The 22,058-nt window shown below is 43.0% G+C and overlaps 1 protein-coding gene across 8 annotated transcripts in view; it reads right to left on the bottom strand.

Annotated features, from left to right (window-relative positions):
• Positions 1–8,144: 8,144 nt before the first annotated feature.
• Positions 8,145–22,058, bottom strand: part of SLC35B1 (solute carrier family 35 member B1) — a 78,624-nt gene continuing 64,710 nt past the window's right edge. For all 8 annotated transcript variants that reach the window (XM_056548325.1, XM_056548327.1, XM_056548326.1 and 5 more), the window contains 4 exons: positions 21,809–21,935; positions 15,892–15,998; positions 13,554–13,707; positions 8,145–9,838 (listed from right to left, as the gene is read on the bottom strand). In XM_056548325.1, coding sequence (XP_056404300.1) covers positions 9,786–9,838; positions 13,554–13,707; positions 15,892–15,998; positions 21,809–21,935 — 441 coding nt within the window. In that variant the 3' untranslated portion in view covers positions 8,145–9,785. The remainder of the gene's footprint in view (positions 9,839–13,553; positions 13,708–15,891; positions 15,999–21,808; positions 21,936–22,058) is intronic.

The raw sequence follows: 22,058 nt of genomic DNA, 5'->3' as shown, positions 1-22,058 counted from the left end.
TCAATTGCCTCTGTCATAGCCATAATTCCATTTTGGCCCAAGAGAGCTTGGTTTACCCAACTCCTTCAAATGAGTCGGGGACAATATTGGAGGCTTCCCCCAGAGCAAGCACTAGTGTTGGGAGACACTCACAGCTGCTCAAATCTTCAAATGTTCAACCTGACAGCCTGCAGGTTGATCAGTCCCTTCAACATTTAGAAGGGCTTTCTAGTGCGGTCTTGAATACTCTTTCGCATTCTAGAGCGGAATCCACAAACAAAGCATATAGAAGAATTTGGTAAATTTTTCATTCTTGGTGCTCCAGTAAACAAGTTTCTGGACTGAATCCAGCTGTTTCTACCATCCTCAGCTTTCTTCAAGAAGGACTTAACAAGAAACTATCTCCTTCCACTCTGAAGGTTCAGGTGTCAGACATTTCTGCTTTTCTGGATAAGCCTTTATCTCAAGACCCACTAGTCAAAACATTCTTGAGGAACCCCCTCAAGATTAAAACCTACAATTGTGCAACCGGTCCCTGCATGGGACTTATCAGTTGTGCTCAAAGGGTTGGCATCTCCCCCCTTTGAGCCTTTGAAGGATGTGGACATTAAATTTATTACCATTAAAATAACCTTTTTACTGGCAATTACTTCAGCCAAGAGGATTAGGGAACTTCAAGTGCTTTCCGTGCATGAACCTTACACTAAATTTTTGCCTGATCGAGTGTTATTAAGATTTATGCCATCTTTTCTCCCTAAAGTTCCATCCTTTCAGAATATAAACAAAGTCATATGTCTTCTAGTCTTGGCTCCACATCCATCCTCCGATGAAGAAAGGGCTCTTCATTGCCTCGATATCTCAAGATGCCTCCAGATCTTCTTAAAGAGATCTAAGGAGTTTAGGAAGGATGAAAATCTTTTAATTCTTTTTGCAGGATCCAAGAGAGGTCTCAAAGCTTCAAAACCCTCCATCAATAGATGGGTAAGGGATGCTATCCGTATTTCTATGGTATCCCAAGGTACGGAGCCTCCTGAGTTTGTAAAAGCTCTTTCCACCAGGTCTGGATCAACCTCCTTTGCGGAGAGGATTCTTGTTCCTTTGGAAAATATATGCAAAGCTGCATCTTGGAGTTCGCTCTCGTCTTTAATCACCCACTACAGATTTGACAGTAGATTGGCCGATTTCTTCTAATTTGGGTGGACAGTGTTATCTGCCGCCAGGTATGAGAGCCCTTCCTCATAGCGTTTTCTGCTTTCCATTTCCCCATCTGTGCTACTGGTTAGGACGTAAGGGAATCGTTAATTTCTAGTTTTAAAATTCTATTATTTTTTGTTAATCATTAATTACTAATTGTTAATTATTAGTTTTTCTTTTAGTTTCTCCTTGTTTATTACACAAGGGGACAGAGGGTGACTCTCCTACTTATACAGGGTAAAGTGGGTGTGTTTAATTACTTTTATTTCAATAAATTTCCATCTGTCCTAACCAGTTCTCGGAGGGTGGAATACCCCATCTGTGCTACTGTTAGGACTAAGGGAAAACACTCCGGACAGATTTTAGCTGGGTATCAATCAATAGGAAATTTTAAAACACTAGAACCCTCTGGTAAAATTAAAACACATAAAAAAAACTAAAGATATTCCAACAGTAGAATTACAGCAGTGTTTTATAATTTTGCGTGCGTTGACGGATGCTTTTCCATACACTTTAATCAAACACATTATTAGATTAAAAATACTTTTTAAATAAAAAAAAAAAAGTTCAAATCCCAATAATCTTGCACAAGCCATTTTTCATGCACAAATTTGCAACTTTTAACACCATTTACGCCCCCTTTGCAAATAAAGTAGGTATGGCTTAAAAGGAGGAGGCAGGGCCTTCCACATCCCAGTTGATTTAACATAATTTACCACAGAAGTTGGTGTCATCAAGGGGTATGGCACTCCACATGGTCATATCGCTGATTCCAGAAATTCTCCAAGCGGATTTTTTTTAGTGTGCACATACCCTAAGGCTATGTTCACATGTCGGAATTTCTGTGCGAAATTCCGCATTAGAATTCCGCAGCAGTATTGTATGCAATGGGATTCTGCTGTGCGGTGCACATGGTGGAATTTCTGTGCGAGATGTTTCTGTCCATGAACCTGTCCATTCTTTCTGCAAACTCTACGGAATGCATTGCCATCTATGAGACGGCAGATTCCCGTGCGTTCCTAGCCAGCATGTTATACCGCCGCCCGCAGTCTGCGGAATGTCAGCACAGAGATTTTCCATGCGAACATTCCAACAAGTGAACATAGCCTAAGGCTACGTTCACATGACTGGACATTCTGAAGACAGCGAGAGCGGGCAGAACATGCCCGTGGTGGGCCGCTCGGAAATGCGGTTCTAAATTGCTCTGACTGAAAATTCCCCATTGATCTGAGGAAGAGGGGAGTCACCCTCGAAACGCGTAATCTGTATGTTGTTTATTATTTTTTTATAAACTTTCATGTATACAATATTCCAAGGTATACATTGCATCATTTTGTGCACCTGATGACCTAACCGGCAGCGCCTGGATGAATGAGGTCCTTTTCCATTTTCCGTTTGATGACTGCAAATATGTTGCCGTGTAAACATACCCTAACCTGCACTCGGCAGAGATGCTTGCATGTACGGCATGAGACTCCCCACCCCCAGTTTGGTTGCAGCGCTCTGGTACATGACAACATCACTTGCAGGTGTGGTGGCCCCGTGCTCCTGCTGTCCTGTCAGGCAGCCTCCTTCAGTGTCTCCAAGGCCCCCTGCACTTGTTTCCCCATGTAAAGTGTTATAAAATGTAATGTTGCTTTAAGAGTTATACCATGTGATATGTCATGTGATTGTTACCCAGGAGGTACCAGTGACCAGGTGATCCCAAGAGTGACCTATGGCCTCCCTGCTAGTCTCCCCCATATAAGCCCTGGGTGGAGCTTCTCTCTCTTTGAGCTCTGCTCTTCTGCTGAGGTCCAGTGCAGTCTTGTCTAGTGTGTGTGTCCAGAGTGTTGGAGACCTCAAAGTCCAGTCCTGCAGCCGCCATCAAGTCAAGTAAGATAAAGTCATAGCTTTATGAGTCAAGTCAAGTCAGTCCCTGTCATCTGTCAAGTCAGCGTGGTCTGCATTCAATTGTCCAGTCCTACTACAAGTCCCAGCAAGCCCTTAAGGTCTCTGAGTCACTGGTCATCTCCTTGGGCCCTGGTTGTACTGTATAGACTTTACCAACTGTCTACCATTATCTGTAACTTGACTTAGGAGTCTTTATTGCCCCAGTGCCTAGCCCAGGATCCAGCAGTATAACTTTGGGTGGTTATAGGCTATCTGCCCCTAGGGTAACAACAGCTGCCCTGCACCACACAGGACTGGCAGCGAACATCAGGGTGGTGGTGCATGTGAGTTGGAGGATTCATGGTAGAGCTAAAAACAAATTATTTTGTAAAAAAATACTCTCAAATAACACCACACCTGCTGCACGGCTTTTCTTTTGGCTAAAAAATGCTGTTGCCAGATGTTAGGTGGAAGTCAATAGGGAAATGTACCCACATGCCATTTTGTAAACTTAAGGGGTGTTTTTTCTTCAATAAACTTCTATAGGTGGAAAAAAACACCATGTGTGCATGTATGTTGGCATTTTTTCACATGATCAATGTATGGTGTCCCAGTACCGGAGTGCGTCCTGTCAGGTAAACATTGCTTTAGGTGTCTGACCTAGGCCCTACTGCTCAGGTGATGCTGTGATATTCATTGTAATATTTGTTCTGTTAAAGATACAGTGTAACATAATATAATTTAACACCTTAAAGACCAAGGACGTAAATTTACATCCTGGTGCTGCGGTACTTAGCGCACCAGGACGTATATTTACGTCCTGTACATGACCGCGAGCATCAAAGCAATGCTCGGATCATGCGCGGCTGGTCCCGGCTGCTAATCGCAGCCAGGGACCCGCCGGTAATGGCCGACATCCGCGATCGTGCGGATGTCAACCATTAACCCCTCAGATGCCGTGATCAATACAGATCACAGCATCTGCGGGTGTGGTTGGAAATATGGATGATCGGATAGCCCGCATCGCTGCTGCGGTGATCCGATCATCCAGAATGGCACACGGAGGTCCCAACATCTGCCTCTGCCGCCTTCCACGAGTCTTCTGCCCTGGTCTGAGATCGAGCAGACCAGAGCAGAATATTGCCGATAACACTGATCAGTGCTATGCCCTATGCATAGTTCTGAACAGTATTAGCAATCAAATAATAATATGTGGACTATTAAAGTGTAAAAATAAAAAAAAATGATTTGTGCCTGTAATTTATGTTCATTCCCATATAGGATTACCGGACAACCCATGAACTTTCCTCCCCAGCCGCCTCTACATCTAGGTGCAATATCTAAATGATACTTATGATACATGGTTAAAAGGGGTACTCCGGCCCTGAGACATTTTATCCCCTATCCCGCCGCTGGGGATCCCCGCAATCTTGTATTCCCCACCCACCTGTTTGAGCTGCATGCTGCGGTGCCAGCTCACAAACAGCCGGGTGGCGACCACAGGGCCAGAGTATCGTGACGTCGCGACTCCGCCCCCGTGTGGTGTCACCTCCGCTATGCAAGTCTCTGGGAGGGGGCGTGATGTCACACGGGGGCGGAATCGTGATGTCACGATACTCCGACCCTGTGGTCGCCACCTGGCTGTTTGTGAGCTGGCACCGCAGCATGCAGGTGGGTGGCGAATACAAGATTGCGGGTGTCCCCAGCGGTGAGACATCTTATCCCCTTTACATTGGATAGGGGATGAGATGTCTCAGGACCGGAGTACCCCTTTAAGAAATACCCAGTTATCTCTGTGTTATACTCTGACTAGAGTATCTAAGCATACTCCACCTTGCTTATATTTCTCTTTCTACTAAACAGCAATATCTATGTTGTATCTACACTTCTTGTACATCTACTAAGGTGCATACTCTTTTACGCAAATTTTATACATACATTATATATTTTTTAAGTTTAATATGAGTACATTTATGAGATTTTTAGTACGGGCCCTACAGCTAGCTCATAATGGCTATATCAAGATTTTTTTACAATTTCATTGTTTTATCCTGTGAAATAAACAATATTTGTTTTACACACAATCTCCAGACCCTACTGATTGGATACTCATCACGTGTGTATGTTCTTTCCCATACAAACACAGAATCCCAGTTGAAATCAACAACCTATACACCTACAACGACCTCACTTGAGAAAAGTATAAACCCTATTTGTACATTTCATGTTGTATAGGGTACACAACCTTTCCACATGCTAGTTCTCGTCCGGTACATCACACATAATCTATTGTTTGAGCTACCTATACTCTTTCACTTTATACTGCGAGTATTGTACCATCTGCTCCTGCCTCAGTAAAAAGACAGTTATCCGTAACCTGGCATCTGTGTGTTTATTGCCTCGTGCCTGGCCCAGGAGAAGCTTCACCTCGGACCGTGTAGGTTAATGATGCCCTGGCGTCCCGATTTGACAAGTATATCTTGCACCCCATGTCACCACAATTGAATCCCATAACTTGAACGCAGGGGATTAAACAGCAATTTTTTTTGGGGGGGGAGGAAAAATAAAAACACCACAAAAACTGCTGTCTCCATAGGCTATAGAGAAGATTTATGAAAACCTATCCAAAGGAAAAGTTGCTTTCTTTTTTTTTTTTTTTTTAACTCTTAATCATTCCAATACTTATTAGCGGCTGTATACTACAGAGGAAATTCTTTTCTTTTTGGATTTCTTTGCTGTCATGACCACAGTGCTCTCTGCTGACACATCTGTCCATGTCACAGACTGTCCAGAGCAGGAGAAAATCCCCATAGCAAACATATTCTGCTCTGTACAGTTCCTGCAATGGACAGAGGTGTCCGCAGAGAGCACTGTGGTTGTGACAGTAAAGAAATCCAAAAATCAATGAATTTCCTCTGTAGTATACATCCGCTAATAAGTACTGGAAGGATTAAGAATTTTGAATAGAAGTCATTTACAAACCTGTTTAACTTTCTGGCACCAGTTAATTTAAAAATAAATAAATAAATTCCACCGGAGTACCCCTTTAAAAAAACATAAAAAACACTTTTTTTTTTGTCTTTTGGGATGGGGTCTTGCTGACACAGCACCTCGCAAGAGACACTAGGTACGCCTCTGGGGATGATGCCCAAACACCAGACCATCCTGATCACTTAGCATAATGCCCTCCCCCATTGATTTCCCACCCCTTTGGCTGGTTACTGAACACATTTTACCTTCCTCATCAATAAATAAGTTCATGGCAGGTTACGGTAGCTGGATAACTCATGCGGAGTAACGTCACGCAGTGGAGCGGGGACTCGTTGGCAGCTTCTAATGAATATTAATACCCCACATCCAATTGCATTCTGGAAGTTCCCTGTATGTGACAGGTCTGCCACCTCCGGCCATTACCACCTATAAATCAAGCCCATATTAGATCAGCGACTATGAGTAATGGAAAGGGATGCCCACAGGCAGAAATGCATACTGGCGATTTATAATCCGCCATCGCCCCTCAGCACACACCATCTCAGCATCTGCTATGGATTGAAGGCTCCTCAGGAGGGCTGTGCGCACAGAGGTGCTTGCCTTCAGAGGTCTGTAACAATCGTACAGGGAACTGCTGTCGGGCGAGGTGCATTTCATTAGCATAAGCAGAACAAGAAACACCATCTGCACAAGCTCCTAATCTTAACTAAACATTGTCTGTGCCAACGGTATCAAATGCCCCGGTCTGTTATCAAATCCTGTAACAGTCTCCATCCAATGCACGCGGGTAGAGTTTTTGTAACTTTTTTTTGTTGGCGAAAGCAGATTCACAGGAAAATATATCTACAAGAATAAGTCGAATTCCTCTTAGGCTGGGTTCACTATTTTGGTCACTATTTTTATAATGCAAAAGATTGTCCGAGGTGGCTGGGAGTTGTAGTTTTGCAAAAGCTGGGGAGCCACAGGTCGGAAAATCCTGTTTTTAAGGGGTATTCCACTTCCCCAGCATTTTGAAAATTTTGTTCCGAATGCTGGGTGCAGGGGTTGAGACATCACGCCACGCCCCCTCAATGCAAGTCTATGGGAGGGGGCGTGACCATGCATAGACCTGCATTGAGGGGGCGTGCCCATGACATCAAGAGGGGCATGGCCATGACATCACAACCCCCGCATAATGTTCCGAACGCTGGGGCAGTGGAGTACCCCTTTAATGGAAATATTTGAACTTTAAAAAAAAAAACTAAAAAAAGTGTCGGCCTTTAGTAAATCTGACAAATCCAACCCGTGCAAATGCATCCTTTTACAGGTTCACACTACAGAAGTTCTGAGTGAAATTCTGTTTTAAAATTCCGCTCAGAAATTCCGCTGCAACGGTGTCACATTGCTGGCAATGAGATTACACTACACAATGCACACTGCAAAGTTTTCGAGGCGGACTTCCCACCTGGAAAATCCACTAGAAAAATGTAGTCTGAACATTGAAGCTGCTTGGTTGTTAAAGGGGTACTCAGTCCCTAGACATCTTACCCCCTTTCCAAAGGACAGGTCCCTTTCCTGCCGCTGGGGACCCCCGCAATCTCCGCTGTGGCACCTCAGTCAACCAATGCATAGAGCATAGAACTTCACTCCGTGCAGGATGAATGGCGATGTGGCCCCCTCAAAGCAAGTCTATGGGAGGGGCGTGAAGGCTCCATAGAGTTGCATTGAGGGGGCGTGGGCGTGACGTCACGAGCCTCTAGCGCTGCACCAGACATTCTAAACGAACACTGGGTGCTGCACGGAGATTGCGGGGGCTCTTAGCGGCAGGACCCCCGCGATCAGACATCTTGTCCCCTATACTTTGGATAAAATGTCTATAGGCAGAGTACCCCTTTAAGGCAGAATCACCTCCGCAGACATTGCAGTCTATGGGGATGGCAATGTCTGCGTGGTCCTAGCACAGACTGGTTGTTGCTGGCTGCACTTGCAATCTCCGGACGGATTTCGTCCGGCTGGAAATTCTGAAAGGTGAACTGGCCTAACTTTCTAGAGCCGGAAAGCTTGGATACCGATGTTTATAAATGTTGGAGTATGGGAGATTTCCTAAAGAAATGATGCACAAGTACAACTCAATGCTACATTATGTTTAATACAAAGTATCAATTCATTTATTAACTTTTTTAATAATTATTGCTGCCCTGACCAGGATTGGAGCCATAGTCTTTTCTCTTAGGTTCTGTTCACATTGGTGTCATGATTTATGCTTTTACAGGAGTCAGGATGATACGACAAATCCGTTCCCGCTCTCTGACATATAAGTTGTATTTTTTTTTTGCTTGTTTCAATATTACAGAACGCTACACTATTCTGACCATGAAAAAGAAACATCTGAAATGCCAGAGTGGTTGCATACCGTATCCAAGACTTTGACAGACTGAAAAAAACTCTGGCATGGTATTCAGACTAAAAATAAATAAATAATTGGACTGGCCTTAAAGCAATGTTCCCGAGATGTTGAAAAACTACAACACCTAGCATGCCTTGGCAGCCAAAAGGTGGTGTTGTCTTATATCCTTGTCCTAATAAAGCTGGATTTTGGCATTGGCTGGAGAGACACAGAAAACGGACCTACCACTGTAAGGGCATGATGGGAGTTGTAGTTTTGCCACAGGTTGGGGAACACTGCCCTTTATTATATGTAAGGTCACCTAAACATATCCAAGTGGCACCACTTAGTGAAAGGGAGCCCACTGCACCACCCAAGTGGATCTTATCCATAGCAACCAGATTGCTACATTCATTTTCTAATAAACAAGAGCTGGAATCTGATTGGTCAGGTTTTCTTTTGCACAAGTTTTGACAAAACTTTTCTTTTTTTCATTTGATGCAAAGGCTGCCAAATGGCTGCATAAACACTAGTAACTTGTGCCCGGAAATGGTGCCAGTCTATAAATAAATTCCCACATTTCTATGATGCCACTGTCCAACATGGCAGACACTTGCTTTATCTGACACTGCTTTTTTAAAGGGGCTTTCAGCTGCTGCCAATATGGCGTAATATCTATAATGTAGAACCAGAAGTCTCAAGTCCTTCCTATCAATCCTCAGCTGTCCTTGCCCATCATTGATGCCCGATCACCAGGTCACAGCCATAATAGAAACATCAACCTGTCTATTAATATTCCTTCCACTCGTTTCTTCTAAATCTTCCTTGTCCTTGGTCGTGTTCCACCGCCAGCAGCCAAACTGGTCCCCAGCCTGGTTGTGCCAGTCCTGGGTATTAATGAGATCCAGGGGCTGGGATAGGGATAAAGGCAGGGAGGGCTGTTGGCACCAGATGGGAAGCTCTACACAGCTGCTCCCTCTGCTTTCATGTGTGGTGGGAGATGTCTGTCTCCAACTTTGAAGCCGCAGTTATGCAAATGGTACGATTCAGAGCCAAGCTGAAGTCTGTGTGCCCAGCGTCTCTGCATTGTAGTATTTATCAGATCTTTTATTAAAGGGGGCTATCCTGGGGAAAAGCTATAGCTGTGCACTGTCTGCTCCGTAATAGTTAAAACAAGTAGAATTAAAGGCAAAGAGACGCGTTCCATCTTCTCGCGTTTAATACTCCCACTCTCTCTCTCAGCATAAAATTCCAGCCCTTCCGTCATTAATAAAATAGTTACACGTATCCCATAATATTAAAAAAAAAAAAAAAGGACATATTTATATAGACGAACAGTGAGTGAGGTCTGAATACGTCATCTGAAGGCTCCTGTAAAAGGGTATCAGTGGGACGGCTTTTTGGATCCTTTGCCGAATTTGGCATCCAGTCCTAGACCTGTGGAAAACAAAAAGCAAGAGTGGTGAGTATGGCAGGAAGAGAGTGGGCACAGAGCGTGAGCTATACTGTCATATAGTATGAGTATGTGCCTGTGCCTCATAGGGGGCCGTGCGTGCCAAGTCCAGCTGGCAACACATTCTTACCCATATTAGGCATCAGCAATGCTATGATGACTGCACAAGGCCAGACAGTCACCAGTGATCGCACCAGGGTTGGCATCATATTGCTCACCAGCTGCAATGGCACTGCAGACATCTGCATTCTGAGAAGCAGATCATTATGGGAGCAAAGTAACTTAATGCAAAAAATATTGTTTATTCAAGGACTGAAAGTCTCCAATGTATTTTATATACAATCCAAGATCAAGTGTTAAAGGGAAACTGACAGATCAACACGACTAACCTGAACATCTCTGAAACCCGTTTGCATCGACCCGCTTAACAAGGAGATGAATAGTGATAAGAGGCAGCACGAATGGGACCCAGGAGGTGGAGTCAGAGGTGCAGATAGTCTTCAAACCCGCCTCCAGTCAGATGAGACTTAATTTGCATATTACAAGATTGTGCTATATATCAGATATGGTTGAAGGGACTAGGGATAAGGAATATGATGTTTTGCTCGGGATTACTCCTTTAACCCCTTAAGGACTGAGGGTTTTTTCCTTACCTTTATAAAGTCATAATTCTTTAAATTTTGCACCTAAAAATCCACATGATGGCTTATTTTTTGCGCCACCAATTCTACTTTGTAATGACATCAGTCATTTTACCCCAAAATCTACGGTGAAACGGAAGGAAATTGTGCGACAAAATTGAAGAAAAAACGCCATTTTGTAAATTTTGGGGGCTTCCGTTTCTACGCAGTACATTTTTCGGTAAACATGACAGATTCTCTTTATTCTGTAGGTCCATACGATTAAAATGATCCCCTACTTATATAGGTTTGATTTTGTCATACTTCTGGAAAAAATCATAACTACATGCAGGAAAATTTATACGTTTAAAGTTGTCATCTTCTGACCTATATAGCTTTTTTATTTTTCCACGTACGGGGCGGTATGAGGGCTCATTTTTTGTGCAGTGATCTTAAGTTTTTAGCGCTACCATTTTTGTATTGATCAAACTTTTTAATCGCTTTTTATAAATTTTTTAATGATATAAAAAGTGACCAAAAATACGCTATTTTGGACTATTCTGGAATTTTTTGTGCATATGCCATTGACCAAGCGGTTTAACTATATATTTTTATAATTCATTTCTGCACGCGGCGATACCACATATGTTTATTTATATTTACCCTTTTTATTATGGGAAAAGGGGGGTAAACTTATTAGGGAAGGGGTTAAATGATCTTTATTCACTTTTTTTTGCAGTGTTATAGCCCCCTCTAGTGGCTATAATACTGCACTAACTGATCTTTTACATTGATCAATGGTATCTCATAGGATAACATTGATCGATGATTCTGCCACTTGACTGCTCATGCCTGGACTTCAGGCACTGAGCAGTCTTTCGGCGATCGGCGACGCAGGAGGAAGGTAAGGAACCTCCTTGTGTCTGCCAGCTGTTCGTAATGCAGAGTTTTCGCTGCGGCGGTCCCGAATAGCCCGCTGAGCTAGCCAGGAGCAGTTTACTTTCACTTTAGACACGGCAATCAACTTTGAACTCCACGTCTCAAGGGTAAATAGCGCGCAACACCGCGATCAGTGTCACGTGCTATTAGCCACGGGTCCTGGCCGTTGTTAAAGGCCAGGCCCGACCCGCTATGACGTTATAGAAAGGGAGCGGACTCAGGGCATACAGGTACGCCCTGCATCCTTATGGAGTTAAATGTGCAAATTATAATTTTTATGGACAATGTATAAAGCTCACTTATAAGAGTAAAAATACTTAAAGTGTACCTGTTAACAAAAATGTTTTATATGATGTAGATAATACCATTATATATATATATATATATATATATATATATATATATATATATATATATATATATATATATATATATATATTTGAAATATACATTGGTTAAAAATTGTGTATTGTGTATATATATATATATATATATATATATATATATATATATATATATTTGTCCCTACAGTTATTGTCAGTGTGTCTCTGTGAGGAGTCCAAATATAGGAAGTGTGGGCAGGACAAGCGGGGCTCTGTACACCGAGGACAAGCGGGGCTCTGTACACCGAGGACAAGCGGGGCTCTGTACACCGAGGACAAGCGGGGCTCTGTACACCGAGGACAAGCGGGGCTCTGTACACCGAGGACAAGCGGGGCTCTGTGCACCGAGGACAAGCGGGGCTCTGTGCACCGAGGACAAGCGGGGCTCTGTGCACCGAGGACAAGCGGGGCTCTGTGCACCGAGGACAAGCGGGGCTCTGTGCACCGAGGACAAGCGGGGCTCTGTGCACCGAGGACAAGCGGGGCTCTGTGCACCGAGGACAAGCGGGGCTCTGTGCACCGAGGACAAGCGGGGCTCTGTGCACCGAGGACAAGCGGGGCTCTGTGCACTGAGGCTCTGCGACATGTTCCCGACTCACACATCAGGATGATTGACAAGCCTGCACAGAGCCCTGTATCGGTGAGGGTCCAGGTGCCAAGACCCCATTTGATCTCTAGAATAAAGGGGCAGAAGTGCTCAGTTGCATGCACTGTGCTCCTTCATCTCCACTCTGTGCACTTCACGTATCTACTGTGAGTGCTATGTGGCATTACAATGTAAGTCTACAAGACTTCTGGCAATTCCCATATACTACTCGCTATAGCTACCTGAAGTGCAGAGTGGAGACAAAAGGGCAGACACACACTTCTGCCCCTTCATTCGAGTGATAAGTAGAGGTCTCAGCAGCCGGACCCCCACTGATTCAAACTTCTGACATGTAATAGTGACATAAAGTCAGAAGTTTAAATATGATAGGGGTCTGGCTTTTGAAAGGATAGGTACACTTTAAAAAGGAATCTGTCATCAGTATCACCTGCAATAACCTGTTAGTACAGGCTTGTAGTACGAACAACACTGATGATAATGATTCTAACTAAGGGCCAATCTGTGGCACCGTTCATCCCCGTGCTCCTGGAGCGCCACCCGAATAAGGAGAATGGGTGAACGGAGCGATGGATCGGGGATAGGTAGGTACCATTATTATAAGTGTCACTCGCACTATATGCCTGTACCAACAGGTTAGTGCTGGTGGCAATGATGACAGATTTCCTTTAAGATGTTAGGGTTGTGTCTGAAGACGGCCTTACTGCTTACAATAACAACCAGCTGAATTTTAAATGCACCTCTATGCCACAATACAACATGTAACCCAGGATTCTGCAGCAGAATAGCGAGTACAGCTCTGGGGTATAATACAGGACATAACTCAGGATCAGTACAGGATAAGTGATGTGATGAACACATTGACCCCACCAGGCTGCTGGGAATTTTTCCTTAAAGTTCCCTTGCTCTACTCTACCACCTAGTGTTATATGGAATTACAGAAAAAGATACCCTACTAGAACAATGTTACTCAATCTGTGGCTCTACAGCTGTTTTAAATATACAACTCCTATAATGCCCTGGAGTTATAGTTATTCCACTGGTTGGGGAACACTGCCTTGATATAAGTGCCTGTGGATGTAGTTTATTTGGAGCGACAGAGCCATATATGAATAGCACGTACCGTTTTAGATGGATCAGCATCAGTACTTACCTAAAAACACTAACAGGGTCCCAACCCACTGCAAGCCACTGATGGGATTAGAGAAGAGAATTACAGATGCCAAGATGGTAAAGAACTTTCTAGTGGTGGTGATGATGGAGCAGGTGAGAGGACCAAAGTACACCACGGTCATGAAGATAAAGGTCTGGAAGAGAACGTATAGGCCAACATGAGAGATGTAAATACACTGCTCAAAAACATAAAGGAGAACACTAAGATAACACATCCTAGATCTGAATGAATGAACTAATTGTATTAAATACTTTCGTCTTTACATAGTTAAATGCGCTGACAACAAAATCACACAAAAATTAATCAATGGAAATCAAATTTATTGTGAAAAACCACACTACAGGCTGATCCAACTTTGATGCAATGTCCTTAAAACAAGTCAAAATGAGGCTCAGTAGTGTGTGTGGCCTCCACGTGCCCATATTACCTCCCTACAACACCTGGGCATGCTCCTGATGAGGTGGTGGATGGTTTCCTGAGGGATGTCCTCCCAGACCTGGACTAAAGCATCCGCCAACTCCTGGACAGTCTGTGGTGCAATGTGGCATTGGTGGATGGAGCGAGACATGATGTCCCAGATGTGCTCAATCGGATTCAGGTCTGGAGAACGGGCGGGCCATACCATAGCATCAATACCTTCCTCTTGTAGGAACTGCTGACACACTCCAGCCACATGAGGTCTAGCATTGTCTTGCATTAGGAGGAACCCAGGGCCAACTGCACCAGCATATGGTCTCACAATGGGTCTGAGGATCTTATCTTGGTACCTAATGGCAGTCAGGCTACCTCTGGCAAGCACATGGAGGGCTGTGCGGCCCCCCCAAACCATTACTGATCCACCGCCAAACCGGTCATGCTCGAGGATGTTGCAGGCAGCAGGACGTTCTCCACGGAGTCTCCAGACTCTGTCTCATGTGCTCAGTGTGAACCTGATTTCCTCTGTGAAGAGCACAGGGTGCCAGCGGCAAATTTGCCAATCTTGGTGTTCTCTGGCAAATGCCAAACGTCCTGCACAGTGTTGGCCTGTAAGCACAACCCCCACCTGTGGACATCGGGCCCTCATAGAGTCTGTTTCTGACCGTTTGAGTGGGCACATGCACATTTGTGGCCTGCTGGAGATCATTTTGCAGGGCTCTGGCAGTGCTCCTCCTTGCACAAAGGCAGAGGTAGCAGTCCTGCTGCTGGGTTGTTGCCCTCCTTTTGCCTCCTCCACGTCTCCAGGTAGCGCCTCCATGCTCTGGACACTACGCTGACAGACACAGCAAACCTTCTTGCCACAGCTCGCATTGATGTGCCATCCTGGATGAGCTGCACTACGTGAGCCACTTGTGTGGGTTGTAGACTCCGTCTCATGCTACCACTAGAGGGAAAGCGCTGCCAGCATTCAAAAGGGACCAAAACATCATCCAGGAAGCATAGGAACTGAGAAGTGGTCTGTGGTCACCACCTGCAGAACTACTCCTTTATTGGGGGTGTCTTGCTAACTGCCTATAATTTCCACCTGTTGTCTGTTCCATTTGCACAACAGCATGTGAAATTGATTGTCAATCAGTGTTCTTCCTGAGTGGACAGTGTGATTTCACAGAAGTGTCATTGACTTGGAGTTACATTGTGTTGTTTAAGTGTTCCCTTTATTTTTTTGAGCAGTGTATACAAGACCACAAAGCGAAGGAAATTTTATCAAGGTTCTTGTATACTGAATACAATACTGCAGTGTTTCCCAAGCAGGGCGTCTCCAGCTGTTGCAAAACTACAACTCCTAGCATGCCCGGACAGCCGAAGGCTGTCCGGGCATGCTGGGAGCTGTAGTTTTGCAACAGCTGGAGGCACCCTGCTTGGGAAACACTGCAATACTCTATAACATTACTCAGATCCCAACAATACTCCATCTACGGATGAACGCAGACCAGAGGAGGACCAGACATGTTGTATTTGCACAGCCCACACTATATGAAATCCCTTGTCCCGGTCTATGACCTATACTTTCTTCAAATAGACATGTCCTTGCTTTGCTGGTTCTTTTCAATTGTTAATGTTAAAGCTTTATTTCAAGAAATAGTGTCACCCTGTTCTAAAGGCTGTGTCTAAATCCGCAGCTTATCAGGTCAGTGGGGCTGGCTGCAATACCTGACAAAGCCACTATGACCAAGTGTAGCACTGTTTCTGGAGGGAAAATAGCATACTCTTTGATCTAATGCTGGAAAATCCTTTTAAAAAGCAGTTTGCTTATGAGTATGGTCTGCTGACAAATCTGGTGAATATCTCTTGGGAAAAGACTCTTGGCCTTTAGAAGACATCTGAGATTTGTATGTCTTACCTGTCCCAAGGCGCTGGTCAAGCTGAAGAGCAGAATGTTGTAGATGATACCTGGGTATCGTTCAGTGAAGCTCAGGAACTCCCAAACTTCTCCAGTAAACACAATACCTATAGTGGAGAGTCACATCCGTCACTGCACAGTACATACATCATCAGCTAAACTCCAAGGGGGACATGTATCAAAGATGTTACCCCTGTTTTGTGTTTACATTTTTGAGAAAAATTTTGCGCAAGCTGTTTTTTTTGCATTTTTTTTGCGCACATTCAGGTGGAGCATTTCCTCCAGATGTGTAGGTTTCGGTGCACCTTGGAGTGAGATATTTAGTACGCACAAATTTATTAACTGCGTATATTTCATTTACCAGCAGAAATCTTGCGCAATAACCATATTTTAAATGCAAATATAAGCCATCTTGGACTGCACGTAGCAAGGTGCTTTAAATCATGGATTCCAAGGAGATTACTCTGCTTCTGCCAACAGTCAGATTATCTCTGATACTTAAAACCTTTCCATGTACCTTTTAAAAACAATGCAATGTTTATGGACACTTGTGATCACCCTTCACCTGCAGTCTAACCCCATACACGGGGATAATACACCGGGTTATAGTGCGGGTGAAATACTGCCAGGCATTGTTCATACTTCCAACTGTGTAAAATTCAAACTCCATGCTGTTCTTGATGAGAGCAGGAGATTCAACCTGTGTAGTGTAACCATGGTGACCGTACAGCTAAGAATATACAACTGTATGTGCAGGGAGGGGGAAGGAGGTACAGCTGTTAGGTCTATATTTAAGTGTGTGATTGTGTGTATGTAGCAGAGCTGAGTGTGTGATTGTGTGTATGTAGCAGAGCTGCGTGTGTGTGAATGTGTGTGTAGCAGAGCTGAGTGTGTGTGAATGTGTGTGTAGCAGAGCTGAGTGTGTGTGAATGTGTGTATATAGCAGAGCTGAGTGTGTGTGTGAATGTGTGTATGTAGCAGAGCTGAGTGTGTGTGTGAATGTGTGCATGTGTGCATGTAGCAGAGCTGAGTGTGTGTGTGTGTGTGAATGTGTGCATGTAGCAGAGCTGAGTGTGTGTGTGTATGTGTGAATGTGTGCATGTAGCAGAGCTGAGTGTGTGTGTGAATGTGTGCATGTAGCAGAGCTGAGTGTGTGTGTGAATGTGTGCATGTAGCAGAGCTGAGTGTGTGTGTGAATGTGTGCATGTAGCAGAGCTGAGTGTGTGTGTGAATGTGTGCATGTAGCAGAGCTAAGTTTGTGAGTGTGTATGTAGCAGGCTGAGTTTGTGATCAGGTGTATGTAGCAAAGCTGAGTGTGTGATGTATTTAGCAGAATTGAGTGTGTGCGTGGTCATGCTTACACAATCACACATAATCACACATTCAGCTCTGCTGCATAACCATGTCGCACACTAATTTCTGCTACCAGGGTGCCTCCAGCTTTTGCAAAAACTGCAATTCCCAGCATGCCAAGTTTTGTAACACTTGGAGGCATTCTAGTTGGTAAACACGGATATTGAGGTAAGGGGACAGATTCTTCAGAAAAATTACATATTTTTTAAACCCAGATATTCTGGGGGAGATTCTCAAAAACTACAGTAATTTCTGTTCCAGCGATATTATTCACACCTTTTTTTCTCCTCAGATTTTCAAAAGTCTTTTTTTTTAATTTTTTGCACCAAAATATTTTTTTGTTGCAGCCATATTGGGGTTTTTTTTGTGCCAAAATTGTTGATTTTTGCGCCAACTTTTACATCCAAGAAAATTCTGGTGGAAACATCTCACGAAATATTCCATGGTTACTAATGCCCAGACAAAGCAATAACTGTATAAATAAAACATTTCTGAGCTAAAATGTGGGTGCAGGTGCAGTGACCAAGAAAAAATAATAAAAAAAAAATATATATAGATATATATTTTTTAATAAAAATTTTCAATAATAATTATCTTTTTTTAATAATTACTTATAGAGATGAGCGAATTTACAGTAAATTCGATTCGTCACGAACTTCTCGGCTCGGCAGTTGATGACTTTTCTTGCATAAATTAGTTCAGCTTTCAGGTGCTCCCATGGGCTGGAAAAGGTGGATACAGTCCTAGGAGACTCTTTCCTAGGAATGTATCCACCTTTTCCAGCCCACCGGAGCACCTGAAGGCTGAACTAATTTACGCAGGATAAGTCATCAACTGCCGAGCCGAGAAGTTCGTGACGAATCGAATTTACTGTAAGTTCGCTCATCTCTAGTCTCCAATCTGCAAGTCTACCTTAACCTGACAGCACCTGCTGGGAGTTGTCTCGCAACAGCTGAAGACGCATATGATAGGAGATACCACATTATTAATCACGTGATCAAATGTCTTGGCTAGAGGTTAAGTACACAGTTCCAAATAACAAAAATATTTGACTTCATACAGAGATTTAGAAATAATGTGTGCACGCTTGTGCCACCTTCAGGCTGCTTATATTCACTGCGGGCTACTATGCTAATCTGTAACCGGAAAGTGCACAAATAAAGTTTACTTGTATTGATTGCTATTGGAGGGCATTTAGAATTACAGGACAGCACCTAGAATAGTTTTTTCCAAACCAGTGTGCCTCGAGCTGTTGCAAAACTACAACTCCCAGCATGCTGGGAGTTGTAGTTTTGCAACAGCTGCAGGCATGCTGGTTGGGAAATAGTAACCTAGAATTAAAGGGATTATCCTAACTTTTTTTTTATATATCAACTGACTCCAGAAAGTTATACAGATTTGTAAATTACTTCTATTATAAAATCTTAATCCTTTCATTACTTATGAACTGCTGAAGTTGAGTTGTTCTTTTCTGTCTAAGTGCTCTCTGAACCGGGAACCGCCCAGTTTAGAAGCAAACCTCTTCTACTCTGTGCAGTTCCCGAGACAAGCAGAGATGTCAGCAGAGAGCACTGTTGCCAGACAGAAGACAACAACTCAACTTCAACAGCTGATAATTATTGAAAGGATTAACATTTTTTTATAGAAGTAATTTACAAATCTGTTTAACTTTCTGGAGCCAGTTGATCTTTTAAAAAAAAATTTTTTCCTGGATAACCCCTTTAAGTCCTCTGTGTGACTGGAGTTCCAATGCAATGCCTGCTGCTCCATTCATTGCTACTGAACTGACAGAAGCCATAGGCAGTGAATGGAGCGCAAGTGACACAGGGGACTCTCAGTTACTCTCACGGTCGGTGAGGAGTCAGCGATCGTTTATTGCCTATCCTGTGGATACGTGATGAATGTTGTTAGTAGTAAAACTGTAGCCCATGAAAGTCCCTCTGAAGACTGTACTGTGGTTCCTATAAAAAGGACCAATAAGAGGACATTATGTAGCCAACCCAAAGTGCCCATCATTGAAATCAGGTGGCCTGAGCTGCTTGCTTAAAGGAGTTATCCAAGATTAAAGGAGAACTCCAGACAAAATTAACTTAGAGGATAAGTAGCTGATTTGGGGGGGGAGGGAGTTCCCGCGATCTCCAGAATGGGTGCTGAAGATGACACGAGCTCCATTAATTTCTATTGGAGTGCCAAAAAGACCCGAGTACAGCACTAGGGCATCAACGGCACTCCCATAGAAGTTAATGGAGGGCGGGCAGTCTACTGGTAGATGATACGAGTGCCTCACTGAGAGTCGGGGTCCTGTTCCAGAGATGGCAGGGGGTCCCCGCAATCAGCTACTTTCCCCCTATACTGTGGATAATGGATACGTTTGTTTTGTTAAAGGAGAACTCCAGCCAAAACTAAGGAAATTCCTTCCAGAAACCGCAGCACACCTGTCCTCAGGTTGTGTGTGGTATTGCAGCTCAGTTCCACTGAAGTGAATGGAGCCAAGTTGTAGTACCACACACAACCTGAGCACCGAGGTGGTGCTGTTTATGGAAGAAATTCGCTGTTTTTCTATTCCTTCATAACTACTTCTTTAACTTCATCAGTGAAGTCCACCAACCATTTCTACTATATAAAAAAAACTAATAATAATAATAAAAATAATATATATATTACACATACACACACACACACACACACACATTATATATACATATACACATATACATATAGACACATACACACACACACAGTTATGGCGGTAAATGTTGGCACCCCTGAAATTTTTCAAGATAATTAAGTATTTTTCACAGAAAAGTATTGCAGAAACACAATAGGCTGGACAAAATTATTGGCACCCTTTCAAAATTGTGGAAAAATAAGATTGTTTCGAGCTTGTGATGCTCCTTTAAACTCACCTGGGGCAAGTAACATGTGTGGGAAATAGAAAAAGCACTCCTGAAAGCAGATAAAAAGGAGAGAAGTTCACTTAGTCTTTCCATTGTGTCTGTGTGCCACACTAAGCATGGACAACAGAAATAGGAGAAGAGAACTGTCTGAGGACTTGAAAACCAAAATTGTGGAAAAATATCAACAATCTCAAGGTTACAAGTCCATCTCCAGAGATCTAGATTTGCCTTTGTCCACAGTGCACAAGATTATCAAGAAGTTTGCAACCCATGGCACTGTAGCTAATCTCCCTGGGCATGGACGGAAGACAAAAATTGATGAAAGGTGTCAATGCAGGATAGTCCGGATGGTGGATAAGCAGCCCCAAACAAGTTTCAAAGATATTCAAGCTGTCCTGCAGGCTCAGGGAGCATCAGTGTCAGCGTGAACTATCCGTCAACATTTAAATGAAATGAAACGCTATGTCAAGAGACCCAGGAGGACCCCACTGCTGACACAGAGACATAAAAAAGCAAGACTACATTTTGCCAAAATGAACTTGAGTAAGACAAAATCCTTCTGGGAAAAAGTATTGTGGACAGATGAGACCAAGATAGAGCTTTTTGGTAAAGCACATCGTTCTACTGTTTACCGAAAACGGAATGAGGCCTACAAAGAAAAGAACACCGTACCTACAGTGAAATATGGTGGAGGGTCAATGATGTTTTGGGGTTGTTTTGCTGCCTCTGGCACTGGGGGCCTTGAATGTGTGCAAGGCATCATGAAATCTGAGGATTACCAACGATTTTGGGTCGCACTGTACAGCCCAGTGAAAGCTGGGTTTGCGTTCGAGATCTTGGGTCTTCCAGCAGGACAATGACCCCAAACATATGTGAAAAAGCCCCCAGAAATGGATGGCAACAAAGCACTGGAGAGTTCTGAAGTGGCAGCAATGAGTCCAGATCTAAATCCCATTGAACACCTGTGGAGAGATCTTAAAATTGCTGTTGGGAAAAGGCGCCGTCCATTAAGAGAGACCTGGAGCAGTTTGCAAAGGAAGAGTGGTCCAACATTCCGGCTGAGAGGTGTAAGAAGCTTATTGATGGTTATAGGAAGCGACTGATTTCAGTTATTTTTCCAAAGGGTATGCAACCAAATATTAAGTTATGGGTGCCAAAAATTTTGCCTAGCCCATTTTTGGAGTTTGGTGACCTTTTGTCCAATTTTCTTTTTTTTCCTCCTTTTTTGGTTTAGTTCCAATACACACAAAGGGAATAAACATGTGTATAGAAAACATGTGTTAATGAAATATTTCTCACAGAAGAAGATTGCAGTGTCTTGAAAAAGTACGGCTATGAAAATAATATAATATAATATAATATAATATAATATAATATAATATAATATAATATAATATAATATAATATAATATAATATAATATAATATAATATAATATAATATAATATAATATAATATAATATAATATAATATAATATAATATAATATAATATAATATAATATAATATAATATAATATAATATAATATAATATAATATAATATAATATAATATAATATAATATAAAATATAATATAATATATATATATATATATATATATACATATACACACACACACACACACGCACACATACATACATACATAGACACAGACACACACTCGGTTACCTGCTCCAAGAAATAAACTGGACCAGAGGTTGATATGAAGCATCATTTGGTTGGAGCCAGTCTGGTAATGTGCCCGCATGTGATCCTGAGACACTCCAGTCAGTCCGTCCAAGGTAAGAGACAGCAACTATTAAGAGATGATACAGAACAGCCTTAAAGGGGTATTCCCATCTTAAAAATGATCCCCAGTATGCAGGATAGAGGATACCAAGCTGATTGGTGGGGGTCCAACCACTGGGACCTTCACTGA

This window comes from Hyla sarda, chromosome 12 (genome assembly GCF_029499605.1).
Source record: "Hyla sarda isolate aHylSar1 chromosome 12, aHylSar1.hap1, whole genome shotgun sequence".
NCBI lineage: Eukaryota > Metazoa > Chordata > Amphibia > Anura > Hylidae > Hyla > Hyla sarda.
The sequence above is the reverse complement of the archived record's forward strand: the minus strand, read 5'-3'. Positions and strand labels throughout refer to the sequence as shown.